This window comes from Argopecten irradians, chromosome 8, assembly GCF_041381155.1.
Source record: "Argopecten irradians isolate NY chromosome 8, Ai_NY, whole genome shotgun sequence".
Taxonomy (NCBI): domain Eukaryota; kingdom Metazoa; phylum Mollusca; class Bivalvia; order Pectinida; family Pectinidae; genus Argopecten; species Argopecten irradians.
Window position 1 is genome coordinate 41,448,852 of NC_091141.1, and position 25,201 is coordinate 41,474,052.

Consider the following 25,201-nt stretch of genomic DNA (forward strand, 5'->3'; position numbering starts at 1 on the left):
GACATTTTAACTGACATTGCATCTATTTTTGTTTCCACGAAGAAATCACACAAAATTTGTTTACACTATTTTTTGAATTTACAAATACTACAGGCTGTATTGAGATTATTTCACTGTGACCTTGAAATGTGCAAGTTGATTTAGTATGACCTTGAGTTAAACAGATCCATCAACTAAACTTGCATGTATAATCAATCTTAATGCGACCTTGAGCGGACATTTTTGTCTAATATGAAGAACTCGGAGATCGAGACATCAATCAGAACACTAAAATTAGAAACTAGTATATATTGTAAATGTTGGCACGGAGACTTAATAGAATGTAAACATTTGACAGATTAATTGCCACGGCTTGCCAACATTGTTGAGTCAGACTGCACTGTACCTCAAAAAGTCAGTCAGTAAAGAGGATAGGACTAAAACTTATTGTAATGTTTACATGGAGAAATGTAAAAACTCACTGATGATTGTTGTAATGTGGGTTTGGATTTAGTTAGTTTGGCGTCCTATTAACAGCCAAGGTCATGTAAGGATGTGCCAGGTTTGTTGGTGGAGGAAAGCCAGAGTATCCGGAGGAAAACCACCGACCAGCAGTCCCTTTGTTAGAATGTAGTAAGGCCTGTAAAACTACTACTGTATAACATGGAATGTTCGTTGTGTAGAAATTTTTGTTGTTTTTGTGGTTATATTGGCTAGTTTGTTTTTTGTTTGATTAATTAACTAATATAACAGCCAGGGTCATGTCAGGACGGCCTAGCTCCCATGCATGCGGTGTGTAATGTATTTGTAGTTTAAGTGAGTTTTGGGAGACTGCAGTATATTCATGTTGTGTCTTCTTGTGATATTGTGTTTTGGGAGGCTGTGGTATGTTAGTGTTGTGCCTCCTTGTGATAGAGTGTTTTGGGAGACTGCGGTATATTTGTGTTGTGTCTTCTTGCGATAATGTGTTTTACCATCAGCCAGCCACAAATAATGATATCAAAGCTCCAAACGACAAGAAAAAGTACACACAAACATTTCATGTTTTACAGGGTATTCATCTAGATGTTGCAGATAACACTCAGTAGTTTAATTAGCCTCTCAAATTTATAATGATCTTCACCAATAGAAAAAACCTTATTGGAAGCTACAATCAATATGATCTTAAGTGATTAATCATTGCAAGGCTGAACAGTTTTCTTTTAGTGCATAATTGCATGAGGTTATAAGTCCAGACATTTCTTAAGATAAGACGTTTTGTTTTCAAAGCATTGCTTTTAGTTCATTTATTATCTGTATGACATTGTTCACCACAACATTGGATCTTCAAGGCATTGCTTGACTTATTAATATTGCTTCACATAAGTTTTTATAAAGGCATGTGATCAACACAAAAGCATGATAAAAATTTCCTTATCTTTAATCATTCTCCCCTTTAAGATGTCTCCCCTAGATAAGCTTATGGCCATATAAGGTGCTCAAAGAGGCTGAATAAAAGTCTAAGGGTAGACTATTGTGTTGTAAAACGGACAAATAGGAAATAGACCATGTCTGCAGGATATAATGTTCATAGCTCCATGGACCAAAGCGTCATGGGGAGCTAAAACATAACAGGACTGATCAGGACATAACAGGATTGATCAGGACAAAAACAGGACTGGTCAGGACAGGACAGGACTGTTCAGGACAGACCAGGACTGGTGAATGGGACATAACAGGACAGGTAAGGATAGGACTGACTGGTCAGGACATAACATGACTGAATGGGACAGGGACAGGTCTGTTAGGACGATAAGACAGGACAGGACAGGACAGGACAGGTCAGGTCAGGACTGAATAAGACAGAACAGGACAGGACTGGACAGGACATGACAGGACTGAATGGGACTGAAGCAGGACTTGTCAGGACAGAACATGGCTAAATCAGACAGAACAAGATGAATGGGACAGAACTGGACTGAAATGGGACAGGACAGGACTGGTCATGGGACAGAACAGGACTGTGGTCAGGATAGGAACAGGGACAGGTAACAGGACAGAATGGAACATAACAGGGACTGGTCACAGACATAGACAGGACTGGTCAGGACATAACAGGACTGAATGGGACATAACAGGACTGGTCAGGATAGGACAGGACTGGTCAGGACTGAATAAGACAGAACAGGACAGGACTGGACAGGACACAGGACTGAATGGGACAGAACATGGCTGAAAGGGACAGAACTGGCTGAACTGGACAGACATGGGACAGAACACGGCTGATGGGACAGAACATGGCTGAATGGGACAGAACAGGACTGGTCAGGATAGGACAGGACTGGTCAGGACATAACAGGACTGAATGGGACATAACAGGACTGGTCAGGATAGGACAGGACTGGTCAGGACATAACAGGACTGAATGGAACATAACAGGACTGGTCAGGACAAGACAGGACTGGTCAGGACATAACAGGACTGGGTGGGACATAACAGGACTGGTCAGGATAGGACAGGACTGGTCAGGACTAACAGGACTGGTCAGGACAGAGCAGGAGCAGGACTGGTCAGGACAGGACAGGGTCAGGATCACTGAATAGACAGAACAGGACAGGACTGGACAGGAACAGGACTGAATGGGACAGAACATGGCTGAAAGGGACAGAACATGGCTGAACTGGACAGAACATAGCTGAATGGGACAGAACACGGCTAAATGGGACAGAACATGGCTGAATGGGACAGAACAGGACTGGTCAGGATAGGACAGGACTGGTCAGGACATAACAGGACTGAATGGGACATAACAGGACTGGTCAGGAAAGGACAGGACTGGTCAGGACATAACAGGACTGGTCAGAACAAAACAGGACTGGTCAGGACAGGACAGGACTGGTCAGGACAGGACAGGACTGGTCAGGACATAACAGGACTGAATGGGACATAACACTGAATAGGACAAAACAGGACTGGTCAGGACAGGACAGGACTGGTCAGGACATAACAGGACTGAATGGGACATAACAGGACTGGTCAGGACAGGACAGGACTGGTCAGGACATAACAGGACTGAATGGGACATAACAGGACTGGTCAGGATAGGACAGGACTGGTCAGGACATAACAGGACTGAATGGACATAACAGGACAGGGACAGGACTGGTCAGGACATAACAGGACTGATTAGGACATAGGACAGGACTGGTCAGGACATAACAGGACTGGTCAGGACATAGCAGGACTGGTTAACAGGACTGGTCAGGACTAGTCAGGACATAACAGGACTGGTCAGGACAGAGCAGGACTGGTAGGTCAGGAACAGAACAGGACTGGTCAGGACATAACAGGACTGGTCACAGGCAGGACTGGAACTGGTCAGGACAGAACATGGACTGAAGGACAGAACAGGACTGGTTAATGGACAGAACACAGGACTGGACAGGACAGAACAGGACTGACAGAACAAGAATGGAACAGAACAGGACAGGACAGGACAGGAACAGGAGGGGCTGGACAGACAAGGACAGGACAGAACATGGCTGAATGCGACAGAACATATGGTTAAATGGGACAGAACAGGACTGGACAGGTCAGGACTGAATGAGACAGAACAGGACAGGACTGGACAGGACACAGGACTGAATAGGACAGAACATGGCTGAAAGGGACAGAACATGGCTGAACTGGACAGAACATGGCTAAATGGGACAGAAACAGGACTGGACAGGACACATGACCGAATGGGGTGGAACTGGACTGAATGGGACAGAACATGGCTGAACTGGACAGTACACGCTAAATGGGACAGAACATGACTGAATGGGACAGAACAGGACTGGACAGGACAGGACAGGACACAGGACTGAATGGGACAGAACAGGACTGGAGGACAGGACAGGACACAGGACTGAATGGGACAGAACAGGACTGGACAGGACAGGATACAGGACTGAATGGGACAGAACAGGACTGGACTGGACAGGACAGGACTGGATTGAATTGGACTGCATGGGACAGAACTGGACTGCATGGGACAGGACAATACAGGACTGAATTGGACAGAACTGAATGGGACAAGACTGAATGGGACAGTACAGAACAAGACATGGATAACATCTAATACATGTATATGCCCCCTCCCCATGTTATGGCAGACAGAATACTATAGTTGATGTATCCCGGGCAGTCATGTGACAATCATTTCTTGACTTTACGTCATTGTGTGTGCCTTCTTTTGATTTGATAAAGTTATCTGTGTGTGATTGTTGAAATGTCTCTGTGATTCTGGCGAGTATTCAGGATCTGAGGAGATCTATGATATGCTCCCCGACATTCACCGACATAAACAGGTGTTGTCTCTGATGAAGCCAGACTCCCACTCAATCCTGGTCTCACCATTCTGTACTGGAGGCCAAGTCTTACCTACACAAACCTTTGTTTTATTTACTTATCAGTATAATTATGGTCCTCCTATTTTCTGTACATCTTTCAATGTATGACTTTTGACCTCAAATCTTTCTTTTAGTTGTTTCGTTATCAGTATATATATGGTCCTGTGTTTCTATTTATACATGACCCTTGACCTCTTCTTCACAACAATTGTATTACCATATACCCATATATCACCATATAATATGACCCTTAATTGACCAACTACATCTGAGTTACTAATGTTTTAACCTTTGACCTCCACATCACATATGTGAGTTCATAAAAAGAAAAGTTTTGCTTTTTTCATTTTTGCCCCAGCCTCATGCCCCCATGGTCAGTCAGAGTGAATGTGACTATCATAATGAAAACCTATCTCTGACTCATCATAGATTTTAATCAAGTTTTTCATCTCATTTACTATGGAAAACAACATAATGCTCGAAAACATTTGAAGTTTTAGTCAATTTTACCCCCATTTTACTCCCTCCCCCCCCGCATTTGAAGTTTTACAACACCCCCCCCCCCCTGGAGGTGGGGACCATATATTTCACAATTTTGATTGGCCTTATGCCTTTGGTTTGTACACAATTTCAATGAATTTGCTGTAGCAGTGATGGAAAAGTCATCAAAAATGTAAATTGTTGACGTTTATGGACAAAAGCCGATTAGAATAGGTCACTTGAGACTTTGTCTCCATCCGGTGACCTTATGAAATGTATATCTGCCAGCCTTCTAAATTAACCCATTGTATGTCAGATCACAACACTTTTTCTCTCCAGCTCTATAAAAGATTCGGGAGGCTGGCATTTTTATAGTATTTGGGTTCCCCTACTAATTTTATCCATCCATCCATATACAAAAACCATCACCAGGAAATCTATATTTCTCAGCACACTGATCTTGTAAATAACAATAAATGCCTAGGCATCAGAAAACACAATCTGAAGATGCTACAATTCAATCTGTCTGCAGTAAATCCCAAAAGACTGCAGCATTTAAATGGCTGCCAGTTTTTCACCACAACACCAAATGGCGTGCATTTTATCATGATTAATGATAAATTTATCTCTTTTTATTGCCAAAGAAATAACAATTTATCCTTGAATATAAATCTGTTAAATTGGTACCATATCTACTATTGTTAGTGACCTCCCCTTGTAAATACTACCTGAGAAATGGTCTGGTCTGTACTGAAGTCCTGAGATGACACACTTTACCTTGATTTGGTCCAGATGATATCTAGCTAGATGACGGTTTGTTTTTATTAGTTTAATGTTCTATTTACAGCCAGGATCGTTTGTTTTTATTAGTTTAATGTTCCATTTACAGCCAGGATCATTTGTTTTTATTAGTTTAATGTTCCATTTACAGCCAGGATCGTTTGTTTTTATTAGTTTAATGTTCCATTTACAGCCAGGATCATTTGTTTTTATTAGTTTAATGTTCCATTTACAGCCAGGATCGTTTGTTTTTATTAGTTTAATGTTCCATTTACAGCCAGGATCGTTTGTTTTTATTAGTTTAGTTTAATGTTCCATTTACAGCCAGGATCATTTGTTTTTATTAGTTTAATATTCCATTTACAGCCAGGATCGTTTGTTTTTATTAGTTTAATGTTCCATTTACAGCCAGGATCATTTGTTTTTATTAGTTTAATGTTCCATTTACAGCCAGGATCGTTTGTTTTTATTAGTTTAATGTTCCATTTACAGCCAGGATCGTTTGTTTTTATTAGTTTAATGTTCCATTTACAGCCAGGATCGTTTGTTTTTATTAGTTTAATGTTCCATTTACAGCCAGGATCGTTTGTTTTTATTAGTTTAATGTTCCATTTACAGCCAGGATCGTTTGTTTTTATTAGTTTAATGTTCCATTTACAGCCAGGATCGTTTGTTTTTATTAGTTTAATGTTCCATTTACAGCCAGGATCATTTGTTTTTATTAGTTTAATGTTCCATTTACAGCCAGGATCATTTGTTTTTATTAGTTTAATGTTCCATTTACAGCAAGGATCATTTAAGGACATGCCATGTATGTTGGCGGAGGAAAGCCAGAGTACCCAGAGAAAAACCACCAGCCAGCAGTTAGTGCATTGTGACTGCCCTATATGGGATTTTAACTCATAACCCAGAGGTGGAGGGTTGGTGGTAATATGTTGGGACATCTAACCCACTTGGTAACCGCGACCCTTAGCTAGCTAGGAGACTAGTATTTTGTTAGGATTGAGACATCATCTTCCTCCAGTTCATGTGGTTGAAATTGGTACTGCCATTTACATTGAAACAGATACTGTAGATGTACACTCAAAACCGGCCCTTGTCTAATCCAAATACCTGCATATATTTCGACAAAAACCTGGCTATATACCGGCCAAATATACTGGTTCCAGTGATATTCACTTTAGACAAGTTACGCTGTACTAATATCTCGGTGAAATGATAATTTTAGAACAAAAACAATTTTTACAGGTTTAGAAACATGATGAATTTGAGAATTCCCAATACCTAAAGTGAAGTGTTCTTTTATAAACGTTCAGGAAATATAATGTACTCAATTACATTATAGAGCAGAACTTCTATCAAGAAAAGCTCTAAAATAGCATTTACTGCCACAATATACACATTTATAGAAATATTAGACATGAAGAAAGAAAATGATTACCATTATACCAGCGACATCCTTGTAACATAGCTGTACTCAGAACCCTATTCAATATGTAATAATATGATTATGACTTAATATGCTTCACCATAACGGGTTCTATTCATCCACATCAAAAGTCTAGGAGAAATAGAATTATCATATATATGACACATGTTTATACCCTAACGCTGTTTTCTATCCTGGAAGCTTAAACTAGCTAACAAGCACTGATGACCCAGTATTGTTACTACAAGGCCAGAATATGTCCGAGTCCAACAAGGCCAATAATTACATTTACATAAATACTGTCCCGAGTATCCGATACTGACCAGCCAGACATTGGCCTAGATTGGCCCGATTATGGGGAATTGTTTTTCTCTTCTGACCATCACAGTGACCATCACTGACCGTCAGGGCAATCATCCACATAATGGTCAAACTACTATCACTTAAGGCGTGTTTCACAAGATTGTTTTCCATAGGAGCTGTAGGTCCTTGGACATGTTGAAACTGTCCGTTTTTAATTGACAGCAACGTTGTCACATTTCGAGCTCTAACCTCTTCTCTAACCTGAGAAGTGTCATAGATTGTGAATTTTTATCTGTGTAAATACTTTCCAGTCCTTCAACTACACTACAGTAAATGTTTGTATTTCAACAAAACATAAAAATTGTCTATATCATTCCATATAAACATTTGCGGACAAATTATAACATGTTAATTAAACAAATTCTTAATTCCACATAACATCATGTGCAGATTAGGCCAAACAAAAAAATATGTCTGTTTAGGGTTACATTGGCAAAACGAATATGGTCGGTAGGTCGGAAGGATTTTCAAAAAAATATTTTTTAGTGTCTTTCACTTTAAAATAATGGCTGTAACCTGAGTCTGAGATTGAAATCCAGACTTTTAATTTTTTTTGTAGAAAAGTGAAGAAAAAAATTAGGGTCGGGAAAAAATTAGGGTCGGTCAGGTAACCCTAAACAGACATATTATTTTCTTTTGCCTTATCTAAAAGTATATGAATAAGTATCATATAGTCTGTTATTTTGCATGGATGATATTTTGACAATTTCGAGTGACATTGCTATTAAAATTAGGTTGCAAAATATTGAGAAAACATCTAATTACGATACCAGATATGTAACTTTAAAGCAAGATTGCAAGAAATTTAAACCGCTAAATTTAATGCTTTCGTTTTTAGTTTAAATAGCAAAAATTTTGATCCACCAAAAATAACCAAGTATACAGTATGTTGCAATGATAGATAAAGACATTTTCAGAAACAATCTTTTCATAATAATTGTAAACAAATATTTGGTGCCACTTCTTGTTTTCTTCATGCATGATGGGCGACTTTTGAATATTTTGTAAATAATTTTGTCTTAATCACTTAGAGCAATAAAGCTGATATCTTACCTTTGACATATATTAACAAGTGTATGTGTGATGTCTTGGTTTTGTTTGATGTATGACGTAAGTTCCGCAGCCTCTTTCTGAAGACGACATCGTCGCTCGTACAATGTCACTTCTGTATGCCGATCAACAATCAGCGTGTTCTTCATGGATTCCTATGAGAATGTCAAAAAGATCTTTAATTTAACAAAAGTATTTGCATTTGTTCCAAAATTGATATGTAGATTTCAAAACAATGCAGACTTCAAAAGTTTAATTTCAGGAAGGTCTCTACAGTATTTTCTGAGAAAGTGTCAAATTTCAAGACGGCTACAAGCTTATTTTATGAATCTTAATTTTGTTGCCTGATCATTCACAAAATGCAATATGTTGATTTCTATATCCCAAAACCATGATAAAATACAATATAGTGTCGATTAATTCCATTTTCCGGTGATTGTGACATGATATTCTGACAGGATTTTTGTAATGTCACAACAATCGAAAGGTGGGACTAACAGTAAATCACACTGACCATGCCACATATTGTTCATGTGCATTTATCTCGAAACCTCCTTATTTGCAAAGCGTTCAGACTGATCCCTTCAGTACTTACACTTTCTAATGAAATAGAGGTAATAAACTTCAACTATCAAAATTGATTTTTAATTCAAGATGGCTGCCTTCAGTTGACCATCATGCAATATACGTAACTTAGATTGTAGTAAATTCTATGCATAAAATAAAAAAAGACCCCTTCAGTACTTTCTGAGAAATAGCAAGAATATCAACCTTCAAAAATCAGAATAAAAGATGGATGCATGTCTGCTATCTTTCCAATCAGTAAAAAGTTACATGCACATGCAACTAAGATCCTTGGAAAATTGAGACAGTTCTTTTCAGTAATTTCTGGGAAGTAGTGTTGTGTAGCAACCTTTAACTATCAAAATTCAAGATGGCGTGTGCTGTCTATTATAGACATCTTGTTGTCTGGTGGTCCTTAAATGCAACATGCATAACTGGGTTAAAAGGGAAACCTGCATATGAAATTTGAAACAGATCCCTTCAGTACTTTCTGTGAAATAGCAGTACTGTATTCGACCCAATAAGCGCACCCATCCCTGTAAATGTCCCTCCCATTTTTAAGGCTTCAATTTCACTTACTTTGAATTGAATGCAGACTGGAAATATGAAAACTGTGTTGGTTTCTTTACTGATACCTTTTGAAAATTGATTTATGGTTTATTTTAAAGAATAATTTTATGAAAGGTTAGTCCAATTTGTTTCCATTAAGTACCCCCTTATTTGCTTCAATTCTTTAAGCGCCCAAACTGCTTATTGTGCTATTACAATCGCACAATTATTGTACGGTAACCAGAATTGTCGACGGACTGACAGACCACAGATCATGGATGAAAGACTATTTGAATATCCTACCATCTGAAGATAGAGAGCTAAAAAGTTGATGGAGTGATGCTATACATATGCCAAAACAAATAAATATCCTGTTTTACTAATGTGGTCTTTGATGTTCTAAAATTATATTTGGGTATTTTTTTTCTTCATGACATCATCAATACCTGGTGTATGTAACGTTAGTAATCACTTAATTACTTGGTCATATGACTTCCAATAGAATCAATAATCTAACAAAATTACATCAGCAGAAACAACAGTGAAGATATTTTATCATTTTAGCTGGTCTACCGCTGTTTGAAAGCTGATGTAGGACAAAAATCAGTCTGGCAGTCACAAAACATCCAGGTATCCATGGTAACGGAAATTATCCTTGGTGACTTGCTAAACACAACTTTCGCACACCAGACATATATATCACATCCAACATCAATAGGACCCAATGAGACACATATAAATGTCCATCTGACCATACCTATCTCTTCTGTAGCAATTAACATGGTAATTCCGAGTCATTTGAGGAAGAGTTCGACCAAGGGGAGATAATCATCAAGATTTTTTTTTCTAGGTCACAAAAAAGGTATTAAATGGTCTCTGTTTTTATGTAAGATTTCAGTACAAGCTTTCAATATGATTGGTCTATGTCCAAAAAAAAACCAAGAGATCTTGGTGATCTTGACATAGGCAATGAATGTAAAAGCTTTTTATTTTTTCCCATTTTGAATGTACACATTAGAAAACTGCAGGTAAAATCTGTATTTAAAAGCAGCAACTTAAATATGGCCACTGTCCGCGATGTTGTGTTTGGATTTAATTTTGTTTTATTTATTGCAAAATGGATATGTAGAACTTAAAACCATGCATACCCTATAAAATTAATTTCATTTTTCAGTACATGTATTTTCTGAGATAGTGTCGAAATCCAAGATATCTGGTTATCAACCATTTTGTTTCCTGATCAAGGGACCAAGAGGAACCTACATATGGAATCTCTGGGAGAGATCTTTAGTACTTTTTGAGAGAGATCCATGATGGTGGCCTGTCAGCCATCTTGCAGTGTAATATGCATATCAATTAAAAAATAAGGGCCTATTATTAGGTGAGCAGGTCGATATGAAATTTAAAACAGTCACCTCTTCAGTACTTTTTTTGAGATAGCTTACTGCTAACTTAAACTATCAAAATGGAAAATAGTGATCTCCATCTTGTCAAGTGATCGGTTAAAAATACAAGATCCACACATAACTTGGGTAGCCTCAATCACATATGCAGCTATGAGACTGATCCCTTTGGTATTTTCTGAGAAGTAATGGTTTCAAAATCCAAGATGGCTACCTCTTTTGTTTTCTTATTAGTCCAAAAAAGCAATATGCATAACAATGAAATTTAAAAAAGAACCTCGAAGAATGGAACTTCTTTAGCAGCTGATTTTATGAACTTCACAAACTTTCATAACAAAATATGGTCATGCAAACCTGTACAAGTATCAACCCAAGGGTAAATAAAAAAGTGGTCTCTATAGCCAGGTGGTCTTTATAGACAGGTCAAATTATGTTAGAAATACATGACCATTTGGAATCCTAAGAAAGTGGTCTTGATATGCAAGTGGTCATTGTACAGAGGTGGTCACAAAGGCAGGTGTCACTGTACAGTCCAACCCACAATCTCGGATAGTACAAAATCCTGTTGTATACGAATGTTATTGAAATCCCCTGCTAATCATATTCAATATCATTGTATACCTGGTATGTATTTATGACCCTTTCAGTACGAATTGGTTAATACGAAAACCTGAGTAATAGATAACAATTTTCGAGTCCCCTGGGTACTTTTTGTGTTGTTTTAAACCCACATAATGTGAAATGCCAAAACCACAGTCGGCGAATCGTAACCTAGGTAAGTTTTGATAATTCATCACTGCCGTGTGTCAACATTCGTACTGAAATTATGTGCAAACAGTGGATAATCCACACACATGGGGTGAACATTTTCAATAAAACAAAAGTATATCCCTTTCCAAAATCTCACTTTGTTTCATTTCAGTGTTTGGTGTACAAATGTTACCCCTATTAGTACGAAACCTGCATAATACGAAAGAATTTGAAGGGTACGAAGGAATTCGTAATAACCAGGTTGGACTGTATATACACAATGGAGGCCATTTTCTCGACCATGGAAGTCTATAGTTGTAGACCAAACAAAAGCACAGATTTATCTATTCTCTGTTAAAAAGCATTTACTACTTAGGCTATACAATTAGCCTAATCTGTTACACAAATTATTTGCCTGAGATATATCGCCAGTGCTCCCTTCACTTTGGCCATGTCTCTATAATGCATATCTGTGTCTTCCTTGTGCCTAATTAGTAGGCCTAACGATAATGGTGTAACAGCTCAGAGGACGTGAGGGACCGTTTGTACTTAGTGGGTATTTACATACCCTCAAGCTGCATATGTGTGGAATCAATCGAACATTCTATAGATAATGTACCAGACCAAACAGGAATTAACAATGTGGTATCTGTCAATATTTACCATTGTCTAGGGTCATCTGTACTCTTGGCCTCTATCGCTTATTAATAAACAGATACTAGAAATTTATAGACAGATTTCAATTTAGACAATTAGAAATAAAATCTTTTATCAATGACTTCTATTTAGAAAATAAATCAGGTACAGATAAAATTATTTAAAATAAAATTCAAATGTATCTGATAATTAAAGAAGTGTACCATACTAGGTGTTTTTTTTTAAACTTTCCTTTTCTATGTAACTACATGCCAGCTTCCTCATACCGACCCTGTACAAGGTTCAACAGTATATTTGATACTGTTGATATACCTGTAGAAAATGAACGTGTCAAAATAATTCTACAAATTGATGGTTCACCAACATTCAATCAATGTACCTGTATACTATATAACATTATGTATTGTTTGACCTTCGACTTTTACTCCAACATTGAATGTGTACGCAACCGAGCACAGGTGGGCATGATCATAAAGAGGCTATATGTAACAATAAGTTTTTGCGTACCTGGCGACCACGATATTGGCTGTGCATACCATCAGCACATTCACAATAAACACAAACAACAATAAAATGTATGACGTCCTATATGTCATGTTCAGTATGTATAGAAGCCTATGATGATGGTTTTTTTTTCTTCTCTCTGTCGTCACCCACATATGAGACCAGCATGTGATATTGTGGTACGATGTACACCCCTATTATACAGATAGCTAACACACATGTACGTACACTCCCTATGTCTTATAAAACATAAAATATTCCTTGTGTAAAAATCTGTGTTGCTTTTGTAGTTTGCTAATCACCCACGTATTTATAAACAACAGTATTGGTTTAATTTAAACATTATTTAAAGTACTAGGATATTGGAAAACCATGAATATTTCAACTTATGATAATATGAAATGATTTTAAAGTTCTAACCGTGAAATAATTCAAATACTGACAAATATTTGATGTACAGTATACAGATAGATGTTTTATAGCAGAAAAAACTTTCTTAGTGATCACTTCTGTATAGAGACCATCTCTGTATAAAGACCATATCTGTATAAAGATCACCTCTGTATAAAGATCACCTCTGTATAAAGATCACCTCTGTATAAAGACCACCTTTGATAAAGATCACCTCTGTATAAAGACCACCTCTGTATAAAGATCACCTCTGTATAAAGACCACCTCTTTAATAAAGACCACCTGTTTAATAAGGAAACTTTCTTGAGTTCCCAAATGACTGATTTCAACATGAATTAACATGTGTATAGAGAATGTTTTTTGTGTTCCTTAGATAGCCTTTAAAGTCAAGATTTACACAAACTTTATTCCTCTTCCCGTAAGGATGCTTCAGGCCAAATTTGGTTATGATCCTTACAGAACTTTATTACTAACTGGGATTTAAAGGAAAAGTTGATTGATGACACCCAGACAAACAGACAGACAGAAGGACAACCGGTTTTGACAGACGCTGCATTATGGCATAATTAATCTCACCAGCCTGGGTGGAATCAGTTCAAGCCTTGAGCCAGTGAGTTAAAAAGTGCCCTCTCAAAGTGTCAATGTGTGGGTATATCCTACACTTATATACATAACATACATCATGACTACCACATATCCCTGTAAACACATGACAGTTATATACATATACAGGGGTATGACGGAGGTTCACAGCTGGTTCTCATTGTCATGTCCACTGCTTAGCTACATTCCAACATAACACACCTGTCAACGCTCCTATTTACTGTAGATCATCAAACCTAATTCTATAATGCGTTAAATGATATAATAATATACCGGTAGACAAACCTGTCTATAAAGTCCCCATAGAATAAAGATAAAGTGGTTTTTACCATCCCCTATATAATAAATAATTAATACTGCCAAGAATTTATATCGAGTAGTCACACAAGAGTTACTGCCCCTTGTTCCACAACTTGGAAGCAAATTAGTTGAGAGTCAGAGTTGCATCCCTTGCAACTGTACATTCATAACGTGTATGCCATTAATAATTTAGCTAAATCACACATTTTCTTATAATTTTCCTCGAAATCTATTCATATTGACAAAACCATTATCACAAATTACTGCCTGTTGAATAAAAATATTATTCACATGTCTGATTGATCAACAGACGTAGATGTACAAATTATAGTGACATTAAACTTTGCTGATTATCGATCTGAAAAGCATGCATGCAACCCCAATTAACCTAGACTTTTTGTGTAGTAATTTTGATTCCCCATCAAGGTTCCTTTAAGATAACTACAATATATGTGTATAATAAACTGAGCTTAAAAAAGTGATTTTGTTGGTCTCTAGAGGTTCATATATATAGCCATGTTTTACTCAGTACAAGATCAATGTTTATATTTCCTCAAGAATTTTAAAGATTTATTTCTAATTTTCCTATTGGGACTCACCCATCCTGCCCCAGGGGAGTCAGAGTCATGATTTGTACAAAACCCTATTTGCCTTACAGTAATTCCCTAAAGATATTTCTCTGTCCAAACTTAGTTACAATTCCCTAAAGATATTTCTCTGGCCAAACTTAGTTACAATTCATGCAGATCAAACTCTATTACTAGTAGCATCCATCAAATGTCAATCAAAAGGGCCAATAAATTTGACCTTCATTTTAAAAGCATTAATCCAAAATACCTTAAAAAGTTGTTAAAATGTGATAAATATTGGCCAACCAATATGCGTCCCATAATTGCATTACTCCATCAAATCAACATTCCGACATAAAGGGACAGGTAGAAGGATTATCATGCAGACAATTAAAACTTTTACTATATAAGGCCAAATTTTTTTTATGTCTGTTTAGGGTTACATTGGCAAAAAAAATAGGGTCGGTAAATCGGGATTATTTTTTTGCTTTTAGTGTCTTTCACTCTAAAGTAATAGCTGGAACCGGAGTCTGTCGATGAGATCGAAATCAGGGTCGGTCGGGTAACCCTTAACAGACATATTTATTTTTTGGCCACATAGCCTTAGTTCATAAAAAACAATCATAATTAATGATTATAAAAGTATTAGATGGAAAAAAATTCCTTTGAATTAAATTGTTGCTGCATAGGTCGTATCATGCACAGTAACTCATGAAAAAGATGGATGAATTTTAAAATCATATACATTTGAGCAGACAGGTATTTGCTTCTTTAAAACTGCTTACTATTGGTTTAATTACCAACCAGTAGGTCATGCTGGACATTTAACCTGCTGTCAGCATGATATGATGTTCAACTGTTCATTACCCAAGACCTTCACTTGTAAAACTTGTAAGAGTTATCTTTCTTCCCACCAGCCTGTTTCATGAGCTCGGGGCCTGATCTTGATGGCATATGGTTTTGTTTGGTTAAATTTTATTAGTTTAACATCTTATCAACAAATAGATTTAGTCATTTAAGACTGTTCAAGGTTTGCTGATGGAGGAAACCCAGAGTACCCAAAGATAAACCACCACCAGTGATATCAGCTGGTTGAAGGAGGGCTGTCATATGTTATAGTAGTCGAGAACAAAAGTACCAACCTTTGAGTTAATTAAGGTGATATCAGCCGGTTGAAAGGAGGGATGATGTAATTCTAGTCAATGGAAAGGAGGGATGGTGTAATTCTAGTCAATGGAAAGGAGGGATGGTGTAATTCTAGTCAATGGAAAGGAGGGATGGTGTAATTCTAGTCAATGGAAAGGAGGGATGGTGTAATTCTAGTCAATGGAAAGGAGGGATGGTGTAATTCTAGTCGATAACAAAAATACAAACCTCTGAGTTAATTATGGCGATATCAGCCGGTTGAAAGGAAGGATGGTGTAATTCTAGTCGAGGACAATCTGGGTTGAGAGCCTCCACGTACCATGATATATCTAGCTGAGGGTTGACCTGACGACAAACTTTTAACAGCTCCTCAAATCGTTTATGTTGTTCATTGGCCTGTAAATGTAATTTTGGAGTTATTATATATGATAAATACAGTGGAACCTACCTATAAAGGCCATCAAATTGACCAATAAAATGGTCTTTATAGCCAGGTGGTCTTTATACTCAGGTCAAATTGTGTTGAAATTGGTCATTTGAGACCCTGAGAAGTTGGTCTTATTAAGCAGGTGGTCTTTATACAGAGGTGGTCGTTTTACCAGGTTTTACTATAGTTAAAATCAACGCAATCAGAGTTTTTGAGTGAAATGTATTAGAATCATGATATACAGTGAAAAACTGGATTTGGACCACAGGGACCTGACACAATTTCCTAACCAAAGGTATTGATAAATATGTATTAAAGGCTTATATACTATATTCATACTGTTGGTTAGAAATTTGTGCCAGGTCCCTGTGATTTGGATCAACAAAAAGACTCCAATTTAACCTATGACCTCTAAATCAGTGAATCCACTCTTTTGACTGAGCTACGTTCAGAATTTTAAATTCTACCTCAAATTAAAAACTAATTTTGTAGAATTGAAATTTTGAATGTCAGCCAAATATTTTGAATCAAAATGTATATGTGATGCTGAAACACAATTTATGACCAACCGTGTATATTTTATAGTACATATGTGAGGCACTTTATTGGCAATTGGGTAGAATCCAAAACAACCCCCACGGTACAATACCAATAGTAATGGCACATAACAAGGTGGCAACATGCATGTACCATTATAGTTATACTCAGTCTAGTCGTTAAAACGTTGATTATACAGGAGAAACAGAAATAAAAATCTATTTTTTCCTTGTGGATTCAAACTTGATTTTGTTCTTGCGTGACATGATCAGAAACGGATTGAAATCAAGATCTAGCTTGCCGTGATATTCAGTGATATTGAACTATGATAAAAGGTACTAAACATTGGTTATATATCTTTGGTTTCTGGTAAAAATATGGAAAAGGTTTTATATGACCTTGAATTGAAGGTCAACTGACCTTTAGTCACATTGCTGAATTTTCTAGCAACAGTTTGAATTTATTATATCTCATTGAAATCAACAGAAAAATGTAGCTTGACTTAAAGTGCGGCTTACATAAAGCCTCAATTATTGGAGAATTTTTAAGTAATACGAACTTATAATACCTCTATGAAGTTAATAGAGAAATGTGTGAGAAAAGAAGGTCAAATTTAACATAAGAATGGACCTAATATCCTACGACAATGGCGGTTAATTATTGATTAGATGTATTCACAGCATGGATAACACATTTCCTGAAAATTGTATAGTCCAATATAAACTAATGACATTTTTCAGAGAATACCTGCCTTGTGATAATCTTGTTTCTCTGGCAGCTTTGATATACCGTATTCATCGTAATAAGCGCCCGAGGTGCTTGTAAGTATAATTGTAACAAAGGGGGGCGTTTATTGTTGAACCAAAATGTAAGTTGTGGACAAAAAAAGTCTGCTATGTTTTTTATCTTTCTGCACTCATGGTACATTAATTTTTTACAGTAAACATGCATATGTTTTTTTATCTTGTGAGATGAATTATTATGTCATGATTCACATATAAAAGGCTCGCACGTTCATGTAATATGGAATACAATGCTGTTGTTAGAGACATCACATGCTGTAACACATTGTTAAATCCATGGGATGGGGGCGTTTATACAAGTTCAACTCTTCTCCAGAAAAGGGGAGAGGCGCCTATAGGGGGAGGGGCGCTAATTACGGCGAATACGGTAGAAAGCATCATTATAAAGACTTGTTCTCACCTTTGTTAGTAGAAGGAGAGCGTGGCTTTCTATTGCTACATTAACAGTATTACTGGTATCTATATATATCTCTTCTAGTTCCTGAAATGTAAAATATACATACTTTAATTACGAGTAAGAGAGCATGCCTCTCTATATTCCAGCAAGTTTTACTCACTATATTTCACCTTATATATTTGATAAAGGTTTTAAAATAATTTTTTATCAATTAAAAAGATTGCAATAACCTTTTGAAAGAGTTAATTTAGAGATTGAAGGTAGTAGTAAAATGATGAACAGCGCAACCAATCAGACACTGTGACCCAAAGGTGGAGGGCTAGTGGTAGAATGTCAGACACCTTAACCACTCAGCCACTGTGAACCAGAGGTGGAGGTCTAGTGGTAGAATGTCAGACACCTTAACCACTCAGCCACTGTGATCCAGAGGTGGAGAGGGCTATTGGTAGAATAGAAGACACCTTAACCACACAGCCACTATAACCCAGAGGTGAAGGGCTAGTGGTAGAATGTCAGACACCTTAACCACTCAACCACTGTGACCCAGAGGTGAAGGGCTAGTGGTAGAGCATCAGACACCTTAACCACTCAACCACTGTGACCCAGAGGTGGAGGGCTAGTGGTAGAATGTCAGACACCTTAACCACTTAGCCACTGTAACACAGAGGTGGAGAGGGCTAGTGGTAGAATGTCAGACACCTGAACCATTTAGCCATCATGACGCAGAGGTGGAGGTCTAGTGGTAGAATGTCAGACACCTTAACCACTCAGCCACTGTGACCCAGAGGTGGAGAGGGCTAGTGATAGAATGTCAGATACTTTAACCAATTAGCCACCGTTACTAAGACCCAAATTAGTTGAATGCTGGACAATTTTTATAAGAATAAAGCATCTAAGAATTAAACTTGAATTTTCTAGAACCGTTTCACTGAATTTCTTTTACCTCTAAAACCTTTGGTATAACCATTTGAAATTCGTCTATAGTCCTATTGGTCGCCCGTATTTGGAACACGTATTCGTTGTGTGCATTAAAGAATTGTGATTTGGCATTTTCACGTGATATAGGTGAACTACATTCCTGGTAAGTTGTGTAAGAATTATGGTACTCTTCTTCAGCCTGAAACAGATCAACAGGGATTTAAATTACAGGTCAAACTAATTATCTACGATCAAATCCTTCAATATTCTCTGCTTGCTTAAAACTTTGTCTTAAGAGTGGTTTAGATAATGTAGGAGATAATAAAATTAATGTTTGGACCTTTCTGGTTAAATACAGTACTGCCTGCAAAGCAATTTCTACACTGATTCAAATCTTTCTCAGTGGAGACATTTTCCCTATTAGTTTTAAGCAAATTATTTGACATTCACCCAATTTGCCTTTTCTCTTGGTACCTTACCAATTCTAATTGTTTCTGAACTTTCTCTTGGTACCTTACCAATTCTAATTGTTTCTGAACTTTCTCTTGGTACATCACCAATTCTAATTGATTCTTAACTTTCTTTTGGTATCTTACCGATTCTAATTGTTTCTGAACTTTCTCTTGGTACCTAAACAATTCCTATTGATTCTGAACTTTCTCTTGGTACCTTACACCTTACCAATTCTAATTGTTTCTGAACTTTCTCTTGGTAACCTCTGTACCAATTCTAATTAATTCTGAACTTTCTCTTGGTACCTCACCAATTCTAATTGTTTCTGAACTTTTCTGAACTAACCAATTCTAATTTTTTTGGTACCTTAACCAATTCTAATTGTTTCTGAACTTTCTCTTGGTACCTTACCAATTCTAATTAATTCTGAACTTTCTCTTGGTACCTTACCAACTTTCTAATTAATTTAATTGAACTTTCTCTTGGTACCTTAACCAATTCTGAACTTTCTCTTGTACCTACCAATTCTTTTCTGAACTTTCTCTTGGTACCTTACCAATTCTAATTGTTTCTGAACTTTCTCTTGGTACCTTACCAATTCTAATTGTTTCTGAACTTTCTCTTGGTATCTTACCATTTAATTGTTTACTTCTTTGTAATTCTAATTGATTCTGAACTTTCTCTTGGTACCTTACCAATTCTAATTAATTCTGAACTTTCTCTTGGTACCTTACCAATTCTAATTGATTCTGAACTTTCTCTTGGTATCTTACCAATTCTAATTGTTTCTGAACTTTCTCTTGGTACCTTACCAATTCTAATTGTTTCTGAACTTTCTCTTGGTACCTTACCAATTCTAATTGGTTTTTTTGGTATTTCTTTGTATCCAATTACTAATTGTTTCTGAACTTTCTCTTGGTACCTTACCAATTCTAATTGATTCTGAACTTTCTCTTGGTACCTTACCAATTCTAATTGATTCTGAACTTTCTCTTGGTACCTTACCAATTCTAATTGATTCTGAACTTTCTCTTGGTACCTTACCAATTCTAATTGTTTCTGAACTTTCTCTTTTACCTTACCAATTCTAATTGATTCTGAACTTTCTCTTGGTACCTTACCAATTCTAATTGTTTTTTCTGAACTTTCTCTTGTACCTTACAATTCAATTGTTTCTGAATCTTGGTTTCTGAATTGTTTTTTCTTCTTGGTACCTTACCAATTCTAATTGTTTCTGAACTTTTTCTTGATACTATTCCTCTTGGTATCTTACCAATTCTAATTGTTTCTGAACTTTCTTTTGGTATCTTACCAATTCTAATTGTTTCTGAACTTTCTTTTGGTATCTTACCAATTCTAATTGTTTCGTGAACTTTCTCTTGGTACCTCACCAATTCTAATTGTTTCTGAACTTTTTTTGGTACCTTACCAATTCTAATTGATTTGAACTTTCTCTGGTACCTTACTTTGAACTTTCTGGTGTCTTACCTTATTTCTAATGTTTCTGAACTTTCTCTTGGTACCTTACCAATTCTAATTGATTTGAACTTTCTTTTGGTTTGGTACCTTACCAATTCTAATTGATTCTGAACTTTCTTTGGTATCTTACCATTTCTATTGTTTCTGAACTTTCTCTTGGTACCTTACCAATTCTAATTGATTATGAACTTTCTCTTGGAATTCCAATTCTAATTGTTTTTCTTTTCTCTTGGTACCTTACCAATTCAAATTAATTCTGAACTTTCTCTTGGTACCTCACCAATTCTAATTGTTCTGAACTTTCTTTTGGTATCTTCATTACCAATTCTAATTGATTATGTAACTTTCTCTTGGTACCTTACCAATTCTAATTGATTCTGAACTTTCTCTTGGTGTATCTTACCAATTCTTAATTTAATTCTGAAATTTCTCTTGGTACCTTGCGTCACCAATTACTAATTGATTCTATGAACTTTCTTTTGGTATCATTACCTATTCTAAAGATAGCTATGAACTTTCTTTTGGTACCGAGTTACTGTAACAATTCTAATTGTTATTCTGAACTTTCTCTTGGTATATTTACCCATTCTAATTGGTTTTTTATGTACCTTAACGATTTCTAATTGGATTTTGAACTTTCCTTTGGTATCTTACCGAATTCTAATTGGTTCTGGAACTTTCCCTCTTGTACCCTTAACAAAATTATAATTGGTTTCAGAACTTTCCTCTTGGTACCCTTACATTCCTAATTGGTTCTAAACATTCTCTTGGTACCTTACAGATTCCTAATGGTTCTGAACTTTCTCTTGGTACCTTACCAATTCTAATTGGTTCTGAACTTTCTCTTGGTACCCTTAAAAATACAATTCTAATTGGTTCTGAACTTTCTTTTGGTACCTTACCAATTCTAATTGGTCCTTGAACTTTCTCCTTGGTAACTTACCGATTCTAACTTGGTCTAAAACTTTCTCTCGGTACCATTACCAATTCTAATTGGTTCAGAACTTTCTCTCGGAACCTTACCGAATTCTAATTGGTTCTGATCTTTCTCTTGGTACCTTACCAATTCTAATTGGTTCTGAACATTCTATCGGTACCTTAAACAATCTTATTCTAAGCTTTTCTCTTGGCTACATTTACCAATTTAACTTGGTTCAGAACTTTTCTCTCGGAACCTTACCAATTCTATTTGGTTTGAGAAATTTCTCTCGGAAACCTTCCAATTCTAATGGTTGAGAATTCTTTCTCTTTATCCTTACCATTCATTTCTTATTGGTCCCTGATCTTTTCTCTCTGATCCTTAACCAATTCGCTAATTGGTTTCTGAACTTTCTTCTTGGTACCTTTACCAATTCTCGTAATTTGTTTATAAGCTGTTCTCTTGAAACTTACCAAATTCAACTGGTTCTTTACTTTTATCGGAAACCTTACCAATTCTTTATTGGTTCTGAAATTTCTCTTTTTACCTTAACTGATTTCTTAACTGATTCCTTGTTACCTTACCAATTCTTATTGTTTCTGAACTTTCTTTTGGTTACCTTACCAATTCTAATTGATTTTTTTTTTGTACCTTAAACATTTCTAATTGATTCTGAACTTTCTTTTGGTATCATTACCAATTCTAATTGTTTCTGAACTTTCTTTTGGTATCTTACCAATTACCTAATTGTTTCTGCACTTTCTCTTGGTACCTTATCATTACTAATGTTTCTGCATTGGTTTTCTTTGTACTTTACCAATTCAAATTTGCTTCTGAACTTTCTCTTGGTACCTTACCAATTCTAATTGTTTCTGCACTTTCTTTTTGTACCTTACCAATTCTAATTGTTTTTCTGAACTTTCTCTTGGTATCTTTTGGGTGTCTTACCAATTCTATTTTTGAACTTTCTTTTGGTACCTTACCAATTCTAATTGGTTTCTGAAATTTCCTTACCAATTCTAATTGTTTTTGAACTTTCTTTTGGGTATCTTACCAATTCTAATTGTTTTTGAACTTTCTTTTGGTACTTCACCAATTCTAATTGATTTTATTGCTACCTTACCGATTCTAATTGGTTCTGAACTTTTTGTAAAGTGTTGTCGAAGTGTTCACGAAACACGTTCAGACGCTGAGCCTGACTCTGTTTGTATGTAGCCATTTCTTCCAGCGGTTTATAGACGCTCTTAATCAGCAAACTAGCAGCATCCAGGTGGGCCTGAATAAATACAATAGGTAACGGTTAACGAACATGTGACATCTATAGGTGAGTCTAAACAAATATCAAAGATCACAATTATCATTTACAAACAAGCACATATTGTGGCCTCATCATAATAATCCTAAGTAAATATCAACGGTTATCAATAAAAACTTGACATTTCATTTCAGTATGTACAAATATCGACAATGGGAGATATATATTATACACCCACATTCTATATATATATACAAACCAATTAATTTAAGTGCTTTATCAAAATTAATGTTTCATCACTTGTTAATACCAGCATCCAGTAATAATTCTTTACATTGACCTTACTCATGGTCAATAACCGTATAAAATCATACTTTATGGTCATGGTTACTATCTTATAGCTTTTTCTTTAAAGTATTTTATTTTAAGAAACATAATATTTTCAGCTTACCTGAGTAGTTTCTATCTAAGAAACATAATATTTTCAGCTTACCTGAGTAGTTTCTATCTCTTACTCACCTGAGCATCAGTTCCTGTTATTAACCTACCTGAGCACTAATTTCAGCTATTAACTCACTTGAATGTGAGTAATTGGCAACTCATATGAGTGTCAGTTGTTTACCAATCACCTGAGCATCTGTTTTTCTCACTAACTCAACTGAGTGTCTATTTTTTTCATTTACTCCCTTGAGTGTCTGTTTTTTCTCATTTACTTACCTGAGCTTCTGTTTTTCACATTTTCTTACCTGAGTGTCTGTTTTCTCGTTAACTCACCTGAGCGTCAAGTTCGGTTTCCTGAAGTAAGGTCTCCCAAGCATTGTATATTGAGGAGGGTGTATCTACTGGTCTGTGAGGAGAGAAACATACTAATCCATCAAAGGTAGATTAAATTCTGATTTATTAACACAGACATAAATTAGCGCAATTTGGTGGGTCAATGACAGAAATACCCTGAATAGTGCTTCAAAGGCAGCGCAAGAAAGTGCTAAAATAAAACTACCACTGGAATACATTTCAGTATGTTTACTATACTTTATCAAAATGTACTTAAACATTGTCTTATGATGATGGTGATGATGGTGATGGTGATGATGATGATGATGATGATGGTGATGATGATGATGATGATGATGATGATGATGATGATGATGATGATGATGATGATGATGATGATGATGATGATGATGATGACGATGACGACGATGACGATGATGATGATGATGATGATGATGATTATGACGACAACGACGATGATGATGATGATGATGATGATGATGATGATGATGATGATGATGATTATGATGACGACGACGACGATGATGATGATGATGATGATGATGATGATGATGATGATTATGATGACGACGATGATGATGATGATGATGATGATGATGATGATGATGATGATGATGATGATGATGATGATGATGATGATGATGATGACGATGACGACGATGATGATGATGATGATGATGATGATGATTAATATTGATGACCAACCTTTCTTTCAGCAGTTCGTAGTTTTTCCTGCGGAATGCTGCTATCACAGATTGGATTTCTTTAGAGAAGTGCTCATGGGCAGCTGCCATTTGTTGTGCAAATTCTGCAACTGTAAAAATCAAACAAAATAGTTTTCATAAGGTTAGTTTCCAATAAATCCATCATATTTTTGATAATATTGACGATTCCAAAATCATCTCCATTAGAGATATCGGAAGACCCCTCCCATTTATAAAGGCAGCTTCATCAATCACAAAAGTGCAAATTGATATACATGACAACATGCTGATATATCCATTATTAATTATTTCCTAACAAGTTCACTTCGTTATGATCCAAATCTATTGTGTTCCAGATAATTAACAACTGTACTTTTATACCAGGAACAAAGGGATTTGCCAGAGACAAAAAACAATTATCTGGGCATTATACAGTTGAATAACGTATACATCTATAAATACATGAATATGATGTAAGTGCTTTCGGCATATTGTTTGTAGCAGTTTTACACAGGGGAGCTATGTATACCCAGCCATCCTATTTCATAGCTAGTGATCTAACATATAATAACCATTGTATCAGGTTTTAATTCAAAAATCATA

General features: G+C 36.2%; 1 protein-coding gene across 1 annotated transcript in view; it reads right to left on the reverse strand.

The window, feature by feature from the left end:
• The window catches only part of LOC138329908 (uncharacterized), a 159,859-nt gene that overhangs the window by 94,971 nt on the left and 39,687 nt on the right, over positions 1 to 25,201 (reverse strand). The window contains exons 3-9 of the mRNA XM_069277192.1: positions 24,600 to 24,708; positions 23,874 to 23,946; positions 22,968 to 23,120; positions 19,019 to 19,192; positions 18,079 to 18,159; positions 16,140 to 16,307; positions 8,458 to 8,609 (exon numbers count right to left, since the gene is read on the reverse strand). Of these exons, the coding sequence (XP_069133293.1) occupies positions 8,458 to 8,609; positions 16,140 to 16,307; positions 18,079 to 18,159; positions 19,019 to 19,192; positions 22,968 to 23,120; positions 23,874 to 23,946; positions 24,600 to 24,708 (910 nt within the window). The remainder of the gene's footprint in view (positions 1 to 8,457; positions 8,610 to 16,139; positions 16,308 to 18,078; positions 18,160 to 19,018; positions 19,193 to 22,967; positions 23,121 to 23,873; positions 23,947 to 24,599; positions 24,709 to 25,201) is intronic.